Genomic DNA, 20,660 nt, shown 5'->3' with positions numbered 1-20,660 from the left:
GAACACTCGGGGTTTCCCAGCTTGAGTGTCAGATGGTTCGGGGTCTCTCTCCTGAGGTGACGTACAGCCTGACCCTCGGTGTTCAGCCGTCTCCTCGACGTGTTAGGCTCCTGGACCCACGTCACATGCTTCCATCCCCGTATTCCCAGCTCAGGGGTCATGGTGGTCATGAGCACCGTGATGTCTGAGTCCGAGAAACACACTGGCTCCTCTGGGCCAGGTCCCAGGCAGGGTGATGCGTCACTTTATGTCTTTTATTTTAAAAACCAGACTGTTTTTCTCTCTCCTCTGTTAGAGACAAATTCAATGCCTTACAGAGACAAAATGAAAAACTGGAAGAAAAAAGCATGGCTCAGCACAAGTTCCATGATCCAGCGCCAAAGAAGTGAGTTGATTTAAGCGTCAGTAGCTTACACCCAGGACAGAAAGCTTGCTTTTTCATGAGTGGGGGAAGCTGTAGCATCTAGAGCAGTGGCCAGTTTGTTGGGCGCGTACCTTCCGCTGTATGGCAGGTCCCTGTGTGCAGGTCCCTCCCAGCATGGAAAGAATTTAGAGTTTCTGTCAGTCCCGCCCTCAGTTCTCAGGGTTATCCCATGAGGGATGGTGAATGCTGCTGGCCAGGAGCCTGTTTAAGGGCAGAGTCTGTGCTTTTAGAGCCACTAAAGCAGGCATATCAGCTTTTGTCTCAAGATTGCAGGACTTAGAAAACCAGGTTTCTGTTTTGGGATGGAAGCTTGGCTCAGATGCCTGGACCAGCACCCCTATCTTCAAGCACAGGAACCTTTTGTTCTGCCCTCCATTCCTCTGGGTTCACTGGACCCCCCAGGGCAGGTTCACAAACACGTTCCCTTCCACAGAGAGCAGCAGCCCGGTGGTGGGCCGGCTTGGTCCCCGAGACTGCGGGCCTCCATCCAGCAGGGCTCCCCCTGGGCCAGGGCCTGAGCCCAGGAGCTGGACCTTCCCATTGTCCTGTCCCAGCCCAGCCTTGAGGTCAAATCACATGAATCCGGCAGGGCCTCTCTGTAGAAATCACAGAACCACAAAATTTCAGAACCGCCACCTGACCCTTCTGTTGACAGGGAAATTGAGGCACGGATGAGGAAATTGAGTGGCTTATGTAAGCACAGTGCTGTTTCGTGGCAGAGCCAGGATCAGAACCCAGCTATGGTCCCTGTTAGATTAGAATGCTTTATTTCCTGTTAGCTGCAATGTATTACACTTTACATTCACAGTTTTCATTTATTTACTTATTTTTTTAATCCTCACCCAAGGGTATTTTTCCCATTGATTTTTAGAGAGAGTAGAAGGGAGGGAGGGAGGTGACAGCAGTGGGTAAGAGAGAGAGAAAGAGAGAGAGAGAGAGAGAGAGAGAGAGAGAGAGAGAGAGAGAGATGAGAGAGACACATCAATTGGTTTCCATCTGCACACACCTCGACCGGGGCCGGGGATCGAACCTGCAACCCAGGTATGTGCCCTTGACGGGGGATGGAACCCACCACCCTTCAGTGCTCAGGCTGATGCTCCAACCACCAGGCAACCCGTCCAGGGCTCACTGTTTTTACTTTAAGCAGCCCACTCTCCTGCCCTCTTCCCCTCACCCAGATTCCTCAATGCCGGGAATGGGCAGAGTATGCCAGCCTATTTCACGTATTATTACCTCTAGCAGAAAGTGAGGAGGTCCCTGACTCTTTCTGAAAATAGCCTTTTGGTGGAATTTTGCCAACCAGCATGATTAGGTCAGCACAGCACCACTTCCTGCCCTTGGCACAGTAATTAAGAGCTGAGACCTGGGTTTGAAGTTCTGTTTTTCCGAGGGGCTAGTGTGGGTTCCTGCACGATGAAGGCTTCTACCACCCCTGGGTCTGTGCAGATTAACGGCACATTGTGTGCCACCTCCTGAGCCTCAGGTGGGATGAGCATGGTGATGGCAAAAAGCACCCTCATTCTGAACCAGATTAAGCGCCACCTTCTCAGGCGGATGATGGAAATCCCAGCTCGCATAGGGCACCCGAGACCTGCTGGAGGGGCAGTGAGGGTTGGCTGTATCCTAAAAACCTACTTCTTACAGGAAAAAGCACTGGATTGGAGCTAAATTCTTACTCAAACTCATCAAACTAAAGAAAGGCGGTTCCAGAGAACGACGAAAGTCAACCCCAGAGAGGCCTCCCTGGCCGCTGGGGTCCTCAGCCCAGGCCTCGCCCAGTACTTCTCAGCCTCTTCAATCGCAGCTGGAGCCCCTCGAGGCCACCCCATGCTGCTCAAAGGTGACAGAAGAGCAAGACACCTGCAGGGGGCCCAGGGGAAAAGGTAGGAAGGGCTTACCTGGCTGCAGGCAAGAAGTGAAGGGGAGAGGATCTCAGGTCTCCCTCAGGGATGGGAGAACCAAGGAGACTGCGTGCTAGGTGTGTACATGTGTGTGCGTGTGCGTGTTTGCGTGTGTGTGTGTGTGTGTGTGTGTGTAGGATGCTGAAGGGGGCGTGCTCCACACATGCACATCTGTCTCCTTTGGTATGTGAACACCCAAGTAGGAAATATGACCCCCAGTGTTGTTGTACTCTCGTCCCAGAACAATTCAGTTCCTTTAGCATGAGGAGCCTCATGCCTCATGGACACTGTGGTAGGGACTCGAATATCCAGACCTGGTGTCCACACAGTTACTGCAGAGAAAAGCTCCACAGCAGAGGATTTTGGGGTTCCCTGTTTCCTCCAGGCCTACAACAGGCCATTTCTGTAGGGAGATCCGCGGTGCACTTAACACGTGATTGACAGTTGCAAGGTCTTCAGCAAGGCCTCTTGTGGCTCTGATCTTCCTGTCGCTTTGACAAGCGGGTCTGGTTTCCTTCTCTAACTTGATCTGGCCTTGAGTCCTGCCACCACGGGGTGCACTGTACCTCATCATTCAGGGTTGTCATGTGGAATTGCCATAGGTTCTGAAGTGGATTCCTAGTTGCATGTGCTGTATGTATTTAATGGAATCTAAGAGGCAGTCAGGACAAGGGTGCTCACATAAGAAGATAAATGGGTTGTGGCAGTGACGATTTTTTCATAATTGCCACCTGGCTGACAGTGACTGTGAGTCAGGATCGAACCTGCATCCTGATTTCAGAGATGTTAAGGTTTGGGAGAGGGGCTGTTGGGGTCCAGCCCCAGCAGGTCCATGGGTTCCCAAAGGTGTGGACGGAGTCGGGGAAGAAGGAATGACACGGAGACAGTGTTCAGTTGATCAGCAGCCTAGCCAGGTTCTCTAGTCAGGTTCTCCAGCCAGGTTCTGTCTTTATTCTCCTGTTACATCTGTATTTATACCAGTTGATTTTAATCCTATCCATTCTATTCCAAAGGTTAGGGCCTTTTGTTATCTCCATTCCAAGGTCACTACTCTATTTTTCTGTTAAGCTACAAGGAAGTAACTGAAGGAGATTATCCTAAGTAAAGATTATGTAGCTTAATCGTGATTGTTCATAGTTAAAGTGATTAACTACCCTCCTGGCACTTAGTTAAGGGGTTTTACTGATTTATTCCCTTCCTTAGTCCTGTTAATTTCTAACTCCAGGGAAAAATCCCCACCTGGGGAAACAACCTTTCTCAGAGAGGTGACCTTGGTTAAAACACATAGTGCTAAGTAGGGGAGCAAACATATTAAAAACAGTATGCCATATACGCCAGGTCCCTTGAAACATATGCTGTGCAGATGTTTCTTCCCTGCAGCGACTGTGTCAAGCAGCAAGGATGGACCGGCTTCCAACAAGGGGGAAAGTGCACCTTACTTGCCTTAAACTTGTCTTAGTTTTCAATTAAGTTTTAAATATCATTTCATACATGACTTACCTATAAACCTGCCAAACATGCACCCTGAGAATTTAAATTTTATGAAGGACACCTGGACTTCCTGAAGACCAGCCCAGGCCTGAGACTTGTGCCCTCTCAGGGGCGGCTGTGACAGCACCAGAGCCCGTGACAAGCCGCCTCCTGAGTGTGACCTGTGTACATGCCTTTCTGGGTGACATTCACCACTTCAGGACCTCGAAATGCAAAAAGCAAAGTGTGCACTAGCATCCATACCAGTGTTTGGGGACTAATGCTCTCATTCCCAGTCTTTACAGGAGGTGGATTAGGTCAAATGCTCACATGCAGGGAAATGATAATGAAGCTTATTAACATTTATCTTGAGGCGTCTGTTGCCACGGGTGCTCATGGGGGCTACATAAATTTTTTTACATTCACCACCTCCCCTTGTGTTATTGTCTAAGTTGACTTAATTAATGATAATCAGCCTAATAGAGCTAGCAAAACTTTCAGAGAAAAGATGCTTGACTGCCCTGGCCAGTTTGTCTCAGTGGTTAGAGTGTCAGCCCTCAGACTAGAGAGTCCAGGGTTTGATTCTGGTCAAGGACACATGCCTGGGTTGAAGGCTCAATGCCCGGCCCAGTTGAGCTGTGTGGGTGGCACTGAATCAATGTGTCTCTCTCACATAGATGTTTCTCTCTCTGACGCTGCCCCTCCCTCGTACTCTCTCTGAAAAAAAAAATATTCTCAGGTGAGGATTAATAAAACAAACAAACAACTGTTTGGATCCCTGAATGAGGAGGTCAGTGGTAGATATTAGTAACGACAGCCATGTAATGGGGGCTCTTTCTGGGCTCAGCACCCTTTAGCTAGTTTCACACTTTACATCTCTCCTTTAGTTCCAACTGCCATGTGAGGCAGGCACGATTCCTATCCCCTTTTCAGGGCTGGGAAAGTGATGCTTGACAAGAATAAGCACTTGCCCAGAGAATAAGGGGTGGGGCTAGGAACTGAACCCAGGTCTGACAGATTACAGAGCCTGAACTCTTAACCACTGTGAGCACTGCCTGCAGTTGAAGCTGCTTTGGTCCCTGAAGGTGTTGACCAAGCCTGGGGCACCAGCATTGCATAGTGGGTTCTTTCTCCTGTGGTGTGAGCTGTGGCCACCAGGTGGTGGTGTGGACAGAGAAATAACAGCAGGCCTGCTATGGACTTGAATCCTAAGTCAGAAATAGGATAAATAAGTTATGCTCATGTACATGACATGTTAAGGAAGTTAGGCCAATTGGCTGCTCTGATGAGACTCCATAATTTAAAGGTCATGAAGTGTAGGTTTGCAGTAGAGGATGCGTAGGGATCTAAATGGGAATAATTCTTGATGTTGACAGTGTTTTGGTCTGAAAAAGATGAATTTCAAACTCATCCTTCCATAAGAGGCTGTTTGAGATGCACAAGGACTACTAGTGAGCAGTTCAGGTGGCCTGTCCCATTGCAGCAGCCAGAAGCACCCCAGGAAGTGTCCCAAGGTGTTCGAACAGGAGCAGGAGTTAGTTGTGTGAGAGCCAAGTTGCCAGGGAGCTTGTCGTTAGGGTCTAGGAGTAAGAAAAACCTAAACTAGTAAACATTCTTATTTAATAGTTTAACACATTGACATTGAAAAATAGTCTAAGGCATCGGCATCTAGAGCAATATAGAATCCTCCTCACGTGCTAAGTAAATCCTGGACACAAGGATGCCACTAAATTAATTAAGTGGAGTCAGAGCATAATGGCTCACTGAGTCCTGATTCTGGTTGTGCCGTGGGTATTGTTTCCAAATCTCCTGGACAGGACAGGACTCTGATTTCCCAAGAACATTTAGCTAACGCACTCATTTGTTATTATTCATTTCATTTATTTGCTGTTTTGTTTTGTTTTTCCTTCCTCTCTTGGGTTATCCAGGGGATCACAATTTAGCAACTCAGCACAAAAAGAGTCGCTTCTGGGGAAGCAGAACCGAGGAAAAGCCCAAGTCTCCATTGTCCCGCCTGGCTTTCTGTAAACGCCTGAGGTTCTCCTCTTCCTCTGACATCGAACCTGCTTCTAACTAACCCCTCCCTTTCTCAGACACTGGGGATTTCTAATCCATCAGTGTCTTCACAATGTACCTGCCTTCATGTCTGAAATTCAAACAAACAAACAGAAAAACAGTAGCTAAAGGCCAGATGACCCATAGTGGACCCCTCCTCCTGACCCAAATTCCAAGCCAAGCTTAAAGTAGCCAACCTGGATTCTGACTTTAAAGGAGACCAGTGGTCCCAGCCTCTGGACCTGACTCCAGCACAGGGCAGTGTTAGGGGAGCCTTGGGGCATCCACACCTGGTCCCTGGGCCAGGGTGTCTGTGCTAAGTGAGGCCCTGGGCCCAGTGCCGCCCCCCCTCTCGCACCTGCAGGCTTGTAGACCATGCCCCTGTGCAGCACAGAACTCATCAGCGGTCGCTATGCTTCTGAAACTATGTGGCCCCTGTCAAGTGAGATTTTTTCAAGACTTATTTTTGGGCAGCTAACTTTAAATCTGCTGCCCTTGTCTCCACTTTCTGTGTCAGAGCGCAGAATCTTGGCAGTCCCTTTTTAGATGTGTTCTGTGTTTGAAGAATTGACTGCTCCACTCAGCATCTCAAATAATCGGATTGATGTTGCCAAGCCAGGGTTCAGCCCAGAGTGACGTTTTAGGACCGTGCTGAGGTCCTCTGACGTCTTGGATGCTGCTCTGAGGGCAGCAGTAGACAGACAGGACATCGGCTCACAGTCACCATCAGCTGGAGCGCTGGTCCACAGAGGCCTTTAGCTACTGCATTGTTTTCTGTCTTCAGCATCCTCATACCATCTCAATGATTTTGCAAAGTCTATTTCACCTGAGTGATACTTACATACTTTCCCTTGAATCGACTTGTGGTTTCCACTTTATTTTAAAAAGAAAGATTGTTATCGGTACTGTGAATGGAAAACCACTATCATATAAACACAAGGTCACCATAAAAGTAAAGGGGTGACTCTCGCACTGCTCCTGTCAGTTGATGTGGCACTGACTTTGTCACATGCATCCCTCTGATTCCTGGGCTGCCGTGTGCTGGTCCCCCGCCTGCCTGCCCAGCATGCTGTTGGAAACGCGCGCTCTCTGCCCTGGCTGCTGTCTGGCGCATCCGCCTCCCTGCTGCTCCTCAAGCTGACTTAACGCAGTGGACGCCTGTCAGATTCATCCCACCAGACTTCAATCTTGCTTCTCATCAAGGTTATCTTTCAGAATCCAAATCTCCCCTTGATTTCACATTGCAAGGCTTGGGTGCTTAAAACTTCCCCATGAGTCCAGACACTGGGGGGCTGAAGAGCAAGAGGGGCAGGTCCTGGGAGAGTGTGGAGGGCCCAGAATCCCCACAGTGGGCATGGCTTCGGGTCCATAGCCCTCAGGCTGCCTGGAGCAGGACACTGTGCAAAACAGCCTTGTCCTGATGCTCTGAGGAACTCCAGCCGCATTCGTTTTTCACTTGTATTTGGAGAGCCATCCCCTTTCCTACTACGAGGTAGTCGAAGATATTTTAGGAGTGTTTTTCTTCCAATGTTGTTGTTGTTTTTATTAGGATATTATTTAACTTTGTATATGTTCACAGTAGAAAATTCAGAGATTGCCAAACATACAAGGTAAAAATCATTCTTGCAGTCAGTCACCATGAGAGATGAAGACTTCTTAAACAGATGACTGTTAGGGTGGCAGTGAACTTCTTTCTCAAATCAGAAGGGAAGCCCGTTGGCAGGGTGCACATCCTGGACCTGGAGGGCCTGGCCCACAGGTCGGGAGTGGACCTGAGCAGCCACAGGCCAGGTCTACTCACTAGTGATCAGGGATTGAGGGGCACGACAGGGGGCCCAGTAGCTAATGTGTTGGACTTTTACCAACATTTTGTTGAGCCTCCTGAGCTCACCCTTTATTTCCTCCCGGCTGTTGGGGGCTCACGCTGTGTGCCATGGATAGAGCCAGGGCCGGCCTCCCGGGGCCTCGAACTCAGGGTGCTGCCAGGGCCCCCCCCCCTTTAGACCACAGCCCGTGAGGCACACAGCCCAGCTTTTGTCCCTGGGCTCCCTGGCCCTGCTGCCTCTGCTTCTATGGCTCAGTGTGATTGCCCCACCTTGGCATGGGATTTTGCAGCCCCATTTCTCACTGTCCTTCTCTGCCCAGGCCCTGGGGACCTAATACCAAAGGGAGTGGCCTCACCCAGAGGCAGCCTTGACCGCACTCGAGGAGATGCCTCCGCTGACCCAGCCACCAAGCCCCAGGCATCAGAGCTGGGCTCCGGGGCCTGTTCATCCTCAGCCATCACTACAGCTCCTTCCAGCTCCACCTCCACCTCCCGGCACCCAGGCCACACCCACGGTGAGTGACGGGTCCCTCCAGAACCAAGAGGGATGAGCATCTCGGCCCAAGGTCCTTCCCAAAGACCCCGGCTCACAGGGGCAGGAGGCGCCTCCCAGACTGAGAGGTGGTCAGCAGGTGGGTGACGCTGTGGACAGGTTTGGCATCCCACAGACACAGGTTCAGAACTCAGCTCGGCCTACAGCTGTGCGACTTTGGGAGGGTAACTCCACCATCTGGAGGTCTGGGCATGAGCCCCGAGACCCACACCACTGCTCAGGAATTGGTGGCACCAGGTGGCTTCCTAATGGAGGTGAACCAGAGTTTGGGCTAAAATCAGGCAACATTGGAGGTTTATTCTCCAGGGAGGAGACTTGACAGGGTCCCTGCACTGGAGGCCGGTCCATGGCGTGGAGGGCAGGTGTCCTAGATTGAAAAACAAGGGGACTCGGGGAGGATTGACAGGTTGGATATCTCCTAGATGCCAGTAGCCTGCGTGCTCACACCTTAGATGGGACATCACGGTCCTCTTCAAGGCATCTGATTAGCGGGAGACACTCCCAGCAGGGCAGTTGGGTCACATCTTGCCAGGGGGAGCCCATGAGAGGTCAGGGTCCCCGGGCACCTGAGGAACCCCTGCAATACCAGAGACAAACCGATTTGAGAGCAACAGGGTCAGCGGGCATTGTTACAGAGACAAAAGCTTTAAAATGCCCGTCATGACATCAGAGTTAGCCACTTTGCAGGGTGCAACCAGAGCAGGATGCTGTGAAAAGGAGCATCTGGAGATGAGCACTGGGAAATTTAAAATATGCAACAGATGGGAGAAATACAGCTTAAAACTTAAAAAGACATTCTGCTTATGACCTAGAGATGACAACGTCTGAGGACAGCAGAAGAGCTGGAAATGACTGCCCTGGAGGTGTTGGAAACTGACAAGAAAAGAAGGGGTTATGATTTTTCATAATCTTACCTCCCACTGAACCCTGGAAGCTATGACAAGCATAACTGTGATTTGACAAGCCCAGCAAAGACACCAGGGCCTCTGCTCTCAACGCTGCCTGGCTCAGCTTCAGGACCTGGCCCCTGGTTTACAAATCAGGAGCACCCCTGGGAGAAGGTGAGGTGAGTGAGCACAGGGCAGGAGGCAGTCCCTCTGTGCTCCTGGCCAGACACTGACACAGCAGCCAGTGACTGTTGGGTGTCAGAGGTGCTGTGCCCTGTGCAGCTGGGACGGGCTCGCTCTGTGTTCCTTGTGGCCACTCAGCAGTCGGCCCAGTCTCCCAGGCTCTGCAGAGCAGAAGCCCTGCCTGGGCTCCAGCAGGAGCCGGGAGCACCCCCTCCCCTGGGCCTGCCAGCAGGCTGTGTGGCTCCAGGCCCGGCCCTCCAGGCTAACCATTGGGCTGCCTCAGCCTGGATCCCCACTGAGCCAGAGCCCAGGCCTGTTCAGATGCCTGTGGAGCGTGCCCGAGGGCCCCCAACACTGCACACCCAGGACTGCCTACGACGATTCCTGGCAGCGCAGTGCTCACGCTCAGGGGGACCTAGAACTGTCTGCAAAATGGAGACCCTGGTGTCCGTTTGGAGGGGACCCAGGGCTGCTGTCAGAGAGCAGCTGGCAGGCCTGAGGCATAGGGCATCCTAGTCCTTCTCAGGGAAGAGCAGTGACTGGTGGCCCATGGATTCCCGAAGTTTCTGGTGAGGAGCTGCTGGTGCAGGCTCATTCTCTAGGGAACCCGCCTCCTCCCTCAGGTGGTGGTTCTTTCCTTTACCTTCCTCCACCCCCCGCCCCCCCCCCCCGGCCCCTGCCGGAGAGCCCAGGCCCCTGGGAGGGGATTGCTCTCAGGCCCTGCTTTGGGTGCAGCTGGCCCTGGAGGTGGGACGGGCTCCCAGGATGCTAAGTATCAGCTGCCTTTGCTGCATGGCCCTTAGGCCAGGACACTGCTGTCCTTTGGAGTTCCAGTCATTGCGCAGGTGGAAGAGTGATTTACAGTTAAGTCAGAGAGAGTCCCGAGTGTGAGGCTGTCCCAGCAGGAGAAATGGGGGGAATAGGACATGCAGGGCATGTACGCCCTAAGGGCAGGGTCCACCCACCCCTCCCTCCTCCAGGAGCTGGACACGACCACAACTCAGGGCTGGGCCAGAGTCAGAGGTGGCCATCTGGCAAAAGGCCCAGGTTTCCCGAGGATGTTCCAAGTCCACTGACTCACCCGCCTTATATTCTCCACGGGCTAGAATTCAGATGACAGCCCCCGTGAGTGGTTCCTAACCACAGGCAGCACGGGGAGTGGGTGGTGCGTGGTGCCCTTCAACCTGGATTTCAGACCTGTTTCCACCATCAGTGCTTTCCCTTCAAGCTAAGGCCTGTGTGCAAGTCCCACACACAAAGGAGGTGAAAGTGGAGTAGTTATGCTGAAGCGGGAATGGGGACCCGCAGTTCCTCAACACCCCTTCCCCATCTCCCCGAGGGGCCTAAGCATGCAGCTCCTGCTTCCATCCCTCCGTGATGGGGAGTCACTCTTCTGGAGGCTCGGACTGCCCTTGCCTGAAGGAAGGCCTAGTGGCCCAGGCAGAGAGCACTGATTGCAGGAAGGTCTCACCTTCCTCACCTGGAGTGGAGTTGCCCAGAGCAGCTCCCAGTGGTAAATTTCATCTTAGAAATTGGTGGAAACTCTTGCCATCTCATGGAGGCAGAAGGGAATCAGGCAATTAGACCAGCCTTCTCGACCATTAACAGTCGCTTTGGGTCTTTATAATTTCCGAAGAACAAAACCCTAGGAGGGTGGGGAGCTAACTTTTTAATTAAAACAAAAACTGAGAGCGTTTACATTGGCTTCGGCTTCTGAAGTATCAACAATAAGTGCAGGAGGAGCCCTATCTCCCCCTCTCCCATTGCCTAGAAAGCTCCATGGTGCTGGCATGGGCTCCTGCAACTTATGGGCAGAGACAGGCTCTGTGGGGGGGCAGTGTGACACTGCAGAGCCCACCCTCTTCACACTGGGTGGAGGGTAACAGGACAGGAGGAGTCGGCCACCGTTCTTGGAAGTGTCACCGAGGGGGCAGATTTATGCCGAATCCGCTGAGGACAGGGATCATCTTCCTCAGTGTTCTGATTCCTTGAGCTTCTCTCATCAAGAGACAGAGGCAAAGGGGTATGCAGAGCAGGGCTGGAATGGACGGAGGCTTTGGGAGCCGCTGATCTGTATCACAGTTGCCTTTCAGTGACACGTCCTTTTCCAAGAGGAATGTGGGGTTTTTTGTTCCAGTTTTTCCTTCTCAAAGAGGGGGCTGGTTCTGCTTCTGTGCTCTTCACGGGAACCAAGTACTTGTTGGCTCACCCCAAACCCCGCTGCTAAGAGACTTTTTCTGATGCCTGCTATTTGGGGAGCACTCGAGGGCTGGGGACCTGGGAGCCCTCTGCCCCAGTGAGTCCAGAGCAGACTGCTTGGCGGGGCAGAAGCAGATCCGCTCCTAGTGTGTCCCTGGTTATCAGTGCAGTTCAGCTCAACACCAGCTGTGTGCAGGGACGGCGAGCACACAGTCCCTGTCCCCAGCTGTGACTGTGCAGCGGCACCAGCCTGATGATACCTGGGGTGGGGCCGTGGGACTGCGTGTGCTGGGGGCGTGGACCAGGAGGGGAGGTCTGCAGGCCTGGAAGGGACCCCCGGCCCTGGCCGGGTGGTGCTGATTCCCTGCAGCAGGTGCTCCCCCTCTGATCCCAGGGAGGCAGGGAGGGCTGCCCCAGATACACTGCAGCCAGGAGGGCGGCTGCCCCACACTAGTCACGGGGGAGGTCCATTTCTTTTCCCTTTGGGGCAGCTGTCAATTTGAGACAAAAAAGAGAAGGAGCTGAAGGACAGCAAACAGCCACGGAAAGCCAGCATGTTCTTTCCTCCTGAGACCCCAGCACCCGCCCCTCGGACCACCGAGGGGAAGTGGGCACTGGAGCGGGCTCAGGCTTCATTGTGCACACGTGGGCGCGCACACTCTGCCCTGTGCTGGCTCCCGCCCTCACCAGGTGCCACTGTCCTGGTCCAGGCAGAGTGTTTCCACGTGTTCTAGAAAGCTCCATGTGTAGTAAGGGTGGGCTCTCCACCCCTCCAACCCTTCGCTTTCCCAGAGCCACCCTGATTGGTCTATACCAGAGTTCTGCGTGAAATTTCCTTTGTTTGAGCCCAGTCCCAGACCTCACAGACACGGAAGCACAGGCTGTCATCCCGCACAGCCCATGCCCACTGTGCGTGGGGCCTGGCACTCAGGGGAGGCGGGTCCCCTCCTGGGGCGTCTCCAGAATCCGGGTCTGTGCTCCTGGGGGCGCTCCCCTGAGCTGTGGCAGAATCGCTCTGTTATGTCCTCGTGGTCAGACTGGAGGGCTGAGTCTGGGCTAGAGTGGGTCATCGGCCCTTTCGGTTAAGGATTGTCCTTTCCTCTCAGGTCCCAGCCAGGCAGCTTGGAGAGCCATAGGGATGCGTCCAGTGACAGCTCACCTCGGGGCCTGAAGGGTAAGTCGGCTTTCCTTCTGGGCACTTTACAGTGCCCTTGGATCTGGGCTCTGAGCTTTGTGTTGTTTGTATTATTTAAAGAAGACAATTAGCAAGTTCTTCACAGCATGATGGGTTTGCCTCCATAGGGCACATTACGCAGTTTCAGGCTCAGGCCTGGGAGTTTTCACGGATTTGGGTTCAGATCCCTTCTCCTCACTGACCAGCTCTGGGCACCTGGGCGAGCCACCCATCCTACAAGTCTGAGTTCCTGCAGCTTCCGGATGGGCACAGGGCCGGGAGTTCCGGTCCATCGTAGTCAGAGGACACGGGTGAGTGTGATTCCTTTACAGCGTTTAAGTTTGTTAATGGTGCAGAAGATGGTCTGTCTACGCTGTCCCAAGGGTTAAGGAGTGTGGTGCCTCACAGCTGTTGCTAATTTCAGCTTTAGCAGGAGCTCTGCACTTCCCTCCCACGTTATTTTGTTTTTAAACCCCACTGTGAACTTCTAGAGAATCCCAGCATGTCCTTGACATCCCCAGTGCCAGCCTGGGAGAAGTGTGCTCTGGGCTCCCCAGCAGGGCTCCCTGTGTTCCATGAGCAGAGGCAGCACAGAGCCCACTGGAGGTAGGTGAGCGAGAGTGAGAGACTGATGTGTGTCCCTCTGTGTCCCCTTGCCCTGACACCAGGTTCCTCTGACCCGGCCGGCTCCACCGCAAACCAAAGAGCAGTGAGGACCTGATGCCCAGCACTCTGCCCCGCCCCACGATGCCAGCACCCCAGGACACACTACCCTCAGCCGCCAGACATACCCGCCACCCAGAATGGGCCTCTCCACCAGGAGGCATCCAGAAGAGGGGTGTGGCCCAGCCCCAGGCGTGGGGGCAGCCCTGGGTCCCCCAGAGCAGAGGATGGTCACCCTGGAGGAGTTCCTGGAGGAGCCTGACCGCGCTCCCCCTATGCTGTGTGAGGCCTGGGAGTGCTCTTTCCTCTCTCCCCTCAGATGGACCTGGACCAGAGGGGAGACCTGGACAGCAAAGTCACAGAGAGGGATGGGGTGGGGCTGGCGCCACCTGGCTGCAGAGCTGGCTTGGATGGGGGACATAACCACTAGCCAGAAAGTGACTGTGCTGGCAGCCCGCCCAGACCTGGGAGGCTGTTCTCTCCATCTGTGCAGGGAGCGGGCAGAACGGCCAACATGGAGGGCCTGAGCCATGCAGTCTCTGTGCAGTTACTCTACGCTGCCGCTGGGCAGGAGGCGGTCCTAGGCCATCTGTCAATAAACGGGAAGGCTGTGCTCCAATGACCCTTTACTTGTGGACATTGTCCTTTGAATTCTATAGAGTTTTCACAAAAGTCTGTGTTTTTTTTAAAAAAAATTAATCATTTAAAAATATAAAAATACTGCTTAGCTCACAGGCCATACAAAAGCGAGTGGCAAGTCGTAGCCGGCTTTTCTCAGTGGTTAGAGCATCAGCCCATGGACTGAAGTGTTTCAAGATGGATTCCAGTCAAGGGCACGTACCTCAGTTGCAGACTTGATCCACCAGTTTTGGTTGGGCATGTGCAGGAGGCAACCAGTCCTTGTGTCTCTCTCACATTGATGTTCCTCCTGCCCCGCCCCTCCCCCTCACCTCCCCCCCCGCCCCCCCCCCCCCCGCTTAACCCCTTCCACTTTCTCTCAAAATCAATCAGAAATAAATCTCCTCAGTTGAAGATTAACAACAACAACAAAAAGAGAGAGTGGATGTTAGGGGCCTGTAAAAAGTCCCCAGCACACTCCGGCCTGTGGCAGCAGCTCATACGTCCATCCATCTGCTGCCATTTCTGCGCACTTGCCCTGTGCCTCCCTGGGCTTGACACTGGGAAAATGCAAATGCCAAGGCCGCAAACCCTGGAGACTGGAAAGAGGGAATGACATCAACGCCTCTCATGCTGGATGGAGAGATTCTGGCCCTGTCTCTGGGGCCCAGCCTACTGTAGTGGTTTTTGTGGGCAAGAAAGACAGCTATCAGTGCAGCGTCTCAGATCAGCTTTCCATGAGCATAGGCCATAATTGACCCTTTTCTAGGTCCTAGAAGGTTCTGGAAAGTAATTGTACTTCATTTTAATTAAGTGATCTGGGTGCTGTGCACAAGGCCAATGCCTGGTGGTGTTGCTCCTGCCAAGAACTAGGTATCTCAACACCGAGAAACACAGCAATGAAAGGAAGCTCTCTCAGCTCCTCATTCAGGTGGAACGTGTTTGAGGACCTTTTCCCCGACACCAGAAAGGTGACACTGGGCAGCCCCGAGTCCATGGAGAGGGCTTTCCCCAACCCGAGTCCATGGAGAGGGCTTTCCCCAACCTCAATCCTTATCATGGAAATGAATTTATTCGAGAGACCATGATTGCGTGTGATTAAGCCGATTTACTAAAGCAGTTAAAGCAAGCACCTTTATTAAAGAAGCAGGGCGAGCAGACCTATCCATCTGGCTTAGGAAGTGCAAACAGGCTCTCAGCTAATCTGAAGAGCCGGTTGAGTGGGGGTCTGAGGCGTTTTACATCCTCCTGATTGTAGGTCTCAAAATTCCTCTGCTGACTGTTTGGTGCCTATTCATTCTCAAGGCCCCTCTTTACTTTGGCATGGCCTTCCCAGAATTCATGAGAGGCACCTGGCAACTTGATCTTGCCAAGCCGGAGACTGCTGGCGTGTCTGTTAGGGAGTAAAAACAAATAAAACTGCCATTTTCCCTTTCCCCTCCTCTCCTTTTCTTATTCTCTCCTTAGGGAGGCTTTTACCCATTTGCTCCGTGTCCTTGGCTAGAGAAAATAATGGCTTGTTATTCATAAGCTGGTTGCAAATGGCCCACCCTGTTTGGCCTTGTTTTAACTTTCCTGTCTCAGTTGCCCATTCCTCCTGCCCTGGAATTGTCCTAGCTCCTTGCTGTGTAACAAAGGCTCGGCCAGAGGAGCAGCCGGAACCCACAGGCCACTCTGATCTTTAAGTAACTGGTACAGACGCCATGCTATTCTGTTTCTGAAAAGTGAAGCATGAAGCAAAACGAACCTTGTTTTAATTGAAAAGTAGAGTGTGACAGGCTCTAGATATGTTTGGACATCTGTAAACAGAGACTGTGGGCTACAACAGAGGCCGAGACACCGGGCCACCAAGTGCTGTGTACAGTCTCCCCCTCCCCTGGACTATGCAATGTGGCCGCCCTGCCAGGACTCGCTGCACGAAAGGTTCTACGCAGCAGGCACTGTGCCCTGGGAGCCAGGATTCTGGATCCAGTTGCTGCTGGGCTTTCAAACACACACTTCTTCCCCATGGGTTAAGATGAGGTGAGCATGATCCTGGCAGGTCAGGACTCCATTCAATTCTTGACTCAGGCACTCAGAACTGAGTGGCCTTAGACCAGGGGAGGGCAAACTTTTTGACTCGAGGGCCACAATGGGTTCTTAAACTGGACCAGAGGGCCGGAACAAAAGCATGGATGGAGTGTTTGTGTGAACTAATATAAATTCAAAGTAAACATCATTACATAAAAGGGTACGGTCTTTTTTTCCAATAGTTTTATTCATTTCAAATGGCCGGATCCGGCCCGCGGGCCGTAGTTTGCCCACGGCTGCCTTAGACTATTCACCAAACCTCAGAGAATAAAACTACTTGGGATGAAAAGAGATTGCTCCTAAGCACCAAGGGCACAGTGAACATTCCAAAGGGAAGAGCTACAGACACAAGGGTACTTGGAGTGGACAGGAATAGTAACAGCCAACATCTATTGAACCTAGTACGTGCTGGGTGGTGAGCTGAGGGCTTTACCTCATGCAGTCATCTCAGCCCCCTTTGAAGCCTTGTCCCACAAGGTTTCACCCACAAGGACCCAGTACAGAGAGGGTTAGGGACTTGTCCAGGCCACCCTCCTAGTAGGTAGCAGAGGTGGGATTCAAACTCGTGCACTATGGCTTTCAAGGCCAAACTCTTCACTGCTTTCAGTTCAGCAATGCTTAAAAAGCACACGTGCAATTTTATGGCATGAATAGTTAATTTGGAAAATTCCATTCCTGAAGATTTTGCAAGAAGGAGAAATTTCACAATGAGGACAAGCAGAAGAGGTTGATCCAGCCCCAGAGAAGAGCCTGCTGGGAGGTTGCTGGGCGAGTGCTCAGCAAGAAAAGCAAAACTCCCTGCTGTCCCATCCACCTGCTCCCTCTGCCTCCCTGCCAGCTGCTGGGGTATCTTCTGCCTTCTTGCCACTGTACATTTCCTTCCAGAGACTCGCCTTGGGCCCAGTCAGAAGGTATGGAGTTGGAAGCTGCCCAGAGGAGTTAGACAGTGAGACACCCACCTCTGCCTTTACTTCCCTGCTGCACTCCAGCTGCCCTCCATCCCTGCCCCTCCAACCTGTCCTGACAACCAACTCCTGCAGCGCCCAACCCCAGACACTCATTCACAGACAGGAGTGGGGCACCCTGCTGTGAGCCAGGCACTGGGGGGAAGGAAGGCCATGCAGAGAGACAGCTGTGGGACAGCGACCCCACTGGGCAGTGCAAAGAATGCTGGGAAGGGAGTCAAGGGAGCATTGAGGGCCCGCAGCACAGATTGCCTGGGGCAAACAAGATGCTCCATAGGGGAAGTCACTTTCCTGTCTGAAAACTGGGGCTGGCGTTCAAGAGGTCTTTTGAGTGGAAAGGGTCACGGGATTTGATATGCAGGTGTGAAAGAACAAGGTGCTGAGGGTCCAGCTCAGGGTGGTTTAAGATGGGATACAGGTGGTGATGATGGCTGTGGACTCACCTGCCTGGGTGTGAATCTCAGTGCCTCCATTTATTACCTGTGTGACTTTGGGCAAGTTACCTGACCTCTCTGTGCCTCGTTCCCTCATGTGTATAATGGGGATAAAAGTATCTACCTCAGAGTGGTGAGGATCAAATGAGCTCATGCATTTCAGTGCTTAGAACAGGGCCTGGCACAAAGTGCTCAAAACCTGGGAGCTCTGTCAGAGGGAAGCTGACAGAGATGGGAAGAGATCAACCAAAGAACGTGTACCAGTTTCCATATATGCATACTCCACGGCCACACTCAAAGGGGTGGTGAAGGCCTGGGTGGGGGAGGGGAGTGGGTTTGAAGAGGTCAATAGGAGGAAAAAGGGGACAGATGTAATACTTTCAACAATAAAGATCTAAAAAACAACTGGGAGCTGTGAATATTGTTATTGTCATTTTGAGCCTGGGGGGCAGAGGACCCTAAGGACTCCATGAATTCTCAACAAGACCAGTAGGAGGTCCTCTGTGCTGTCCCTGCCCACCCTTGGATCTTCTTGTTCAGGCCCTGGGAAGTGGTGAGAGTGCGGGCTTGAAGGAGCTGCTCCTCCAGGTGCAGGCACGCTGGAGGGAGCACTGCCAGTGCTGAACAACAGCTCGGGGCGTCCCAGTTCCTCTTCCGGGTGGGGTGTTTCTTCTGGTTTAGCAGCCACCCCTCTGCTGGCACCGTGACCACCTGGTAATTAGTTCCTAACACATTCTATGAGGCCAATATAACCCTGTGGTCCTCGTGGGTGAAAAGACAGTTAACCATTTCCTAGAGCTCCTCCGCACAGCTGACCCAACACTTCCTTGTCTTCCTGCCAGGCTGTGTGTTCCCTGTTCCCTCTTAAGCCAAGGGCAGCTGTCAGGTGTGGGGAGGCGGGGGGTGGGGGGTTACAGTCCAAACAAGGGCTTGGGCCTTGGAGGAGGACACAGCTGGCCTATGAGTGGCCGCAGAGCGCAGGCTGGGGTCGCTGGTGGGTAGGGCCTCCTGGCTGGCAATGGTGTGGACACAGGTAATCCTGTGGATGCAGGTAATCCTCAAGCCAAAGAGAGATGCGGGCGGAGAGGGCATGGGAAGGCTCTTGGGGATTTAGCAGTGGGCAGAGGAGAGACCACTGACTTGGAGTCAGTGGCTTTGGGCAGGTCACTTGCTGTAGCTGGGACTCTGTAAAATGGAGATAAATACTAGCCATGACCACCTCCCAGCAGGCTTGTGAGGACAAAAGAGAAGTGAGATGGTTTAAGAATACAAAACTGAGATGCTTTGCTCTACACATCCCTTTCGCCCCCCACCCCTGTGGCTTCCAGAAGACAGGAGGGAGAAGAAGGGAGTTTCCCAAGGAAGCAGGCTGGAGCAATGTGGGCGCACTGGACCAAATGGACCAGAGCATCTGCCGTTGAGAGCTCGGTTCTGGAACGGATGGCTTGGGTCCAAATCTTGGCTCTATTAGAGCTATTAACTTGAGATAATCATCTACCCTCTTTTTAAGCCTCAGTATCACCTTCTTTTTTCATTTCTTTTGCTAAAGTTTTGTTGTTAGTATATAGGAAGGCAATGGATTTTTGCACATAGATTTTGCATCCTGTAATTTGACTGTGTTTATTGTTTCTCATAGGTTTTTGGTGGAATCTTTAGAGTTTTCTATATATGGAATCATGGCATCCACAAAAAGTGACAGTTGTCTTCTTCCTTCCCTATTTGGATGCCTTTTATCTCTTTCTCTTGCCTTATTGCTCTAGCTAGACCTTCCAGCACTGCAGGGATATTGAATAGGAGTGGTGAGTAGACATCCTTGTCTTGTTCTTTATCTTAGAAGAAAAGCTTTCCGTTTTTCACCATTGAGCATGAGATTACTTGAGGGTTTATCATTTATGGCCTTTATTATGTTGAGGTACTTTCCTTCTTTTCCTATTTTATTGAGTGTTTTAATCATAAATGGATGCTGTATCATTTGAAATGCCTTTTCTGCATCTATTGATAAGATCATATGATTTTATCCTTTCTTTTGTTAATGTGGTGTATTACATTGATTAATTTGTGTATGTTTAGCCATCCTTGTGACCCTGGAATGAAACCCACTTGATTGTGATGTACTGTTTTTTGGGGTGTACTGCTGTATTAGATTTGCTAGTATTTTCTTTAGGATTTTTGCATCTGTGTTCATCAGAGATATTGGTCTGTAGTTTTCTTTTTTGTGTTATCTTTGCCAGGTTTTGGTATCAGGATTATAGTGACTTCATGGAATGTGTTGGAAAGTATTGCCTCTTTTTCCATTTTTTTGAAGAGTTTGAGAAGGATAGGTTTCAAATCTTCTTTGAACATTTGGTAGAAATAACTGGTGAAGTCTTTTGGCCCTGGACTTTTAGGATTTTGATGGTTGTTTCAATTTCTTCACTGTTGATTGGCCTATTTAAGTTTTCCAGAGTGTCATACTGACCAGTCATTCCCAGTCTTTCTGCTGTTAGGGTCAGTTTGCATATTACCCTTTTACTATATAGGATAGAGGCCTGGTGCACAGGTGGGGACTGGCTGGTTTGCCTTGAAGTTTGTCCCGGATCAGGGTGGGGGTCCTGCTGGGGTGCCTGGCCAGCCTGGGTGAGGGGCTGATGGCTGTTTGCAGCTGGTCACACCCCCTTCAGAGTGGGGGTCCCCACTGCGGTGCCTGGCCAGTCTGGGTGAGGGGCTGAGGACTGTTTTCAGGCTGGCCAGTGACTGAAGCTCCCAGCCTCTCCTTTTTTTCTTTTCTTTTTTAATTCTGGGATTTATTTACCTTCTATAATTGAAACATTGTTGCCATCACTGGCACTCCCAGCTTTGAGGCCATGGCCGGCTGAAAGCAGGTACCTGGGGTTTGTTTAGCTTCTATAATTAAAACATTGTTGCTTTCAGGCTCAGAGCCAGGCCACGGCAGGCAGGGAACCTTGGCTTCCTCCATCACTGGAGCAAGCAAGCTTCATGTTCGCTTCAGCTGCATGGCTGCTGGCCACCATCTTTATTGGCAGTTAATTTGCATATCGCCCTGATTAGCCAATGGGAAGCGTAGCGGAGGTACAGTTAATTACCCTTTTTGTCTTTTATTAGATAGGATAAATGTTATGTTTTCTTGCTGTAGTGTCCCCTTTATCATTATAAAGTGTCCATCCTTGTCTCTTGTTATCTTGAAATCTATTTTGTCAGATATAAGTATGGCAACACCTGCTTTTCTGTGGATGTTGCTT

The 20,660-nt window shown here is 51.7% G+C and overlaps 1 protein-coding gene across 1 annotated transcript in view; it reads left to right on the top strand.

Annotated features, from left to right (window-relative positions):
- The window catches only part of LOC132213936 (protein Daple-like), a 73,961-nt gene that overhangs the window by 41,908 nt on the left and 11,393 nt on the right, over positions 1-20,660 (top strand). The window contains 3 exon segments of the mRNA XM_059660807.1: positions 296-385; positions 2,069-2,307; positions 7,996-8,190. Of these exon segments, the coding sequence (XP_059516790.1) occupies positions 296-385; positions 2,069-2,307; positions 7,996-8,190 (524 nt within the window).

This window comes from Myotis daubentonii, chromosome 12 (genome assembly GCF_963259705.1).
Source record: "Myotis daubentonii chromosome 12, mMyoDau2.1, whole genome shotgun sequence".
Classification (NCBI taxonomy): Eukaryota; Metazoa; Chordata; class Mammalia; order Chiroptera; family Vespertilionidae; genus Myotis; species Myotis daubentonii.
Note: the sequence above shows the minus strand (reverse complement) of the source record. Positions and strands in the feature narration are given on the sequence as shown.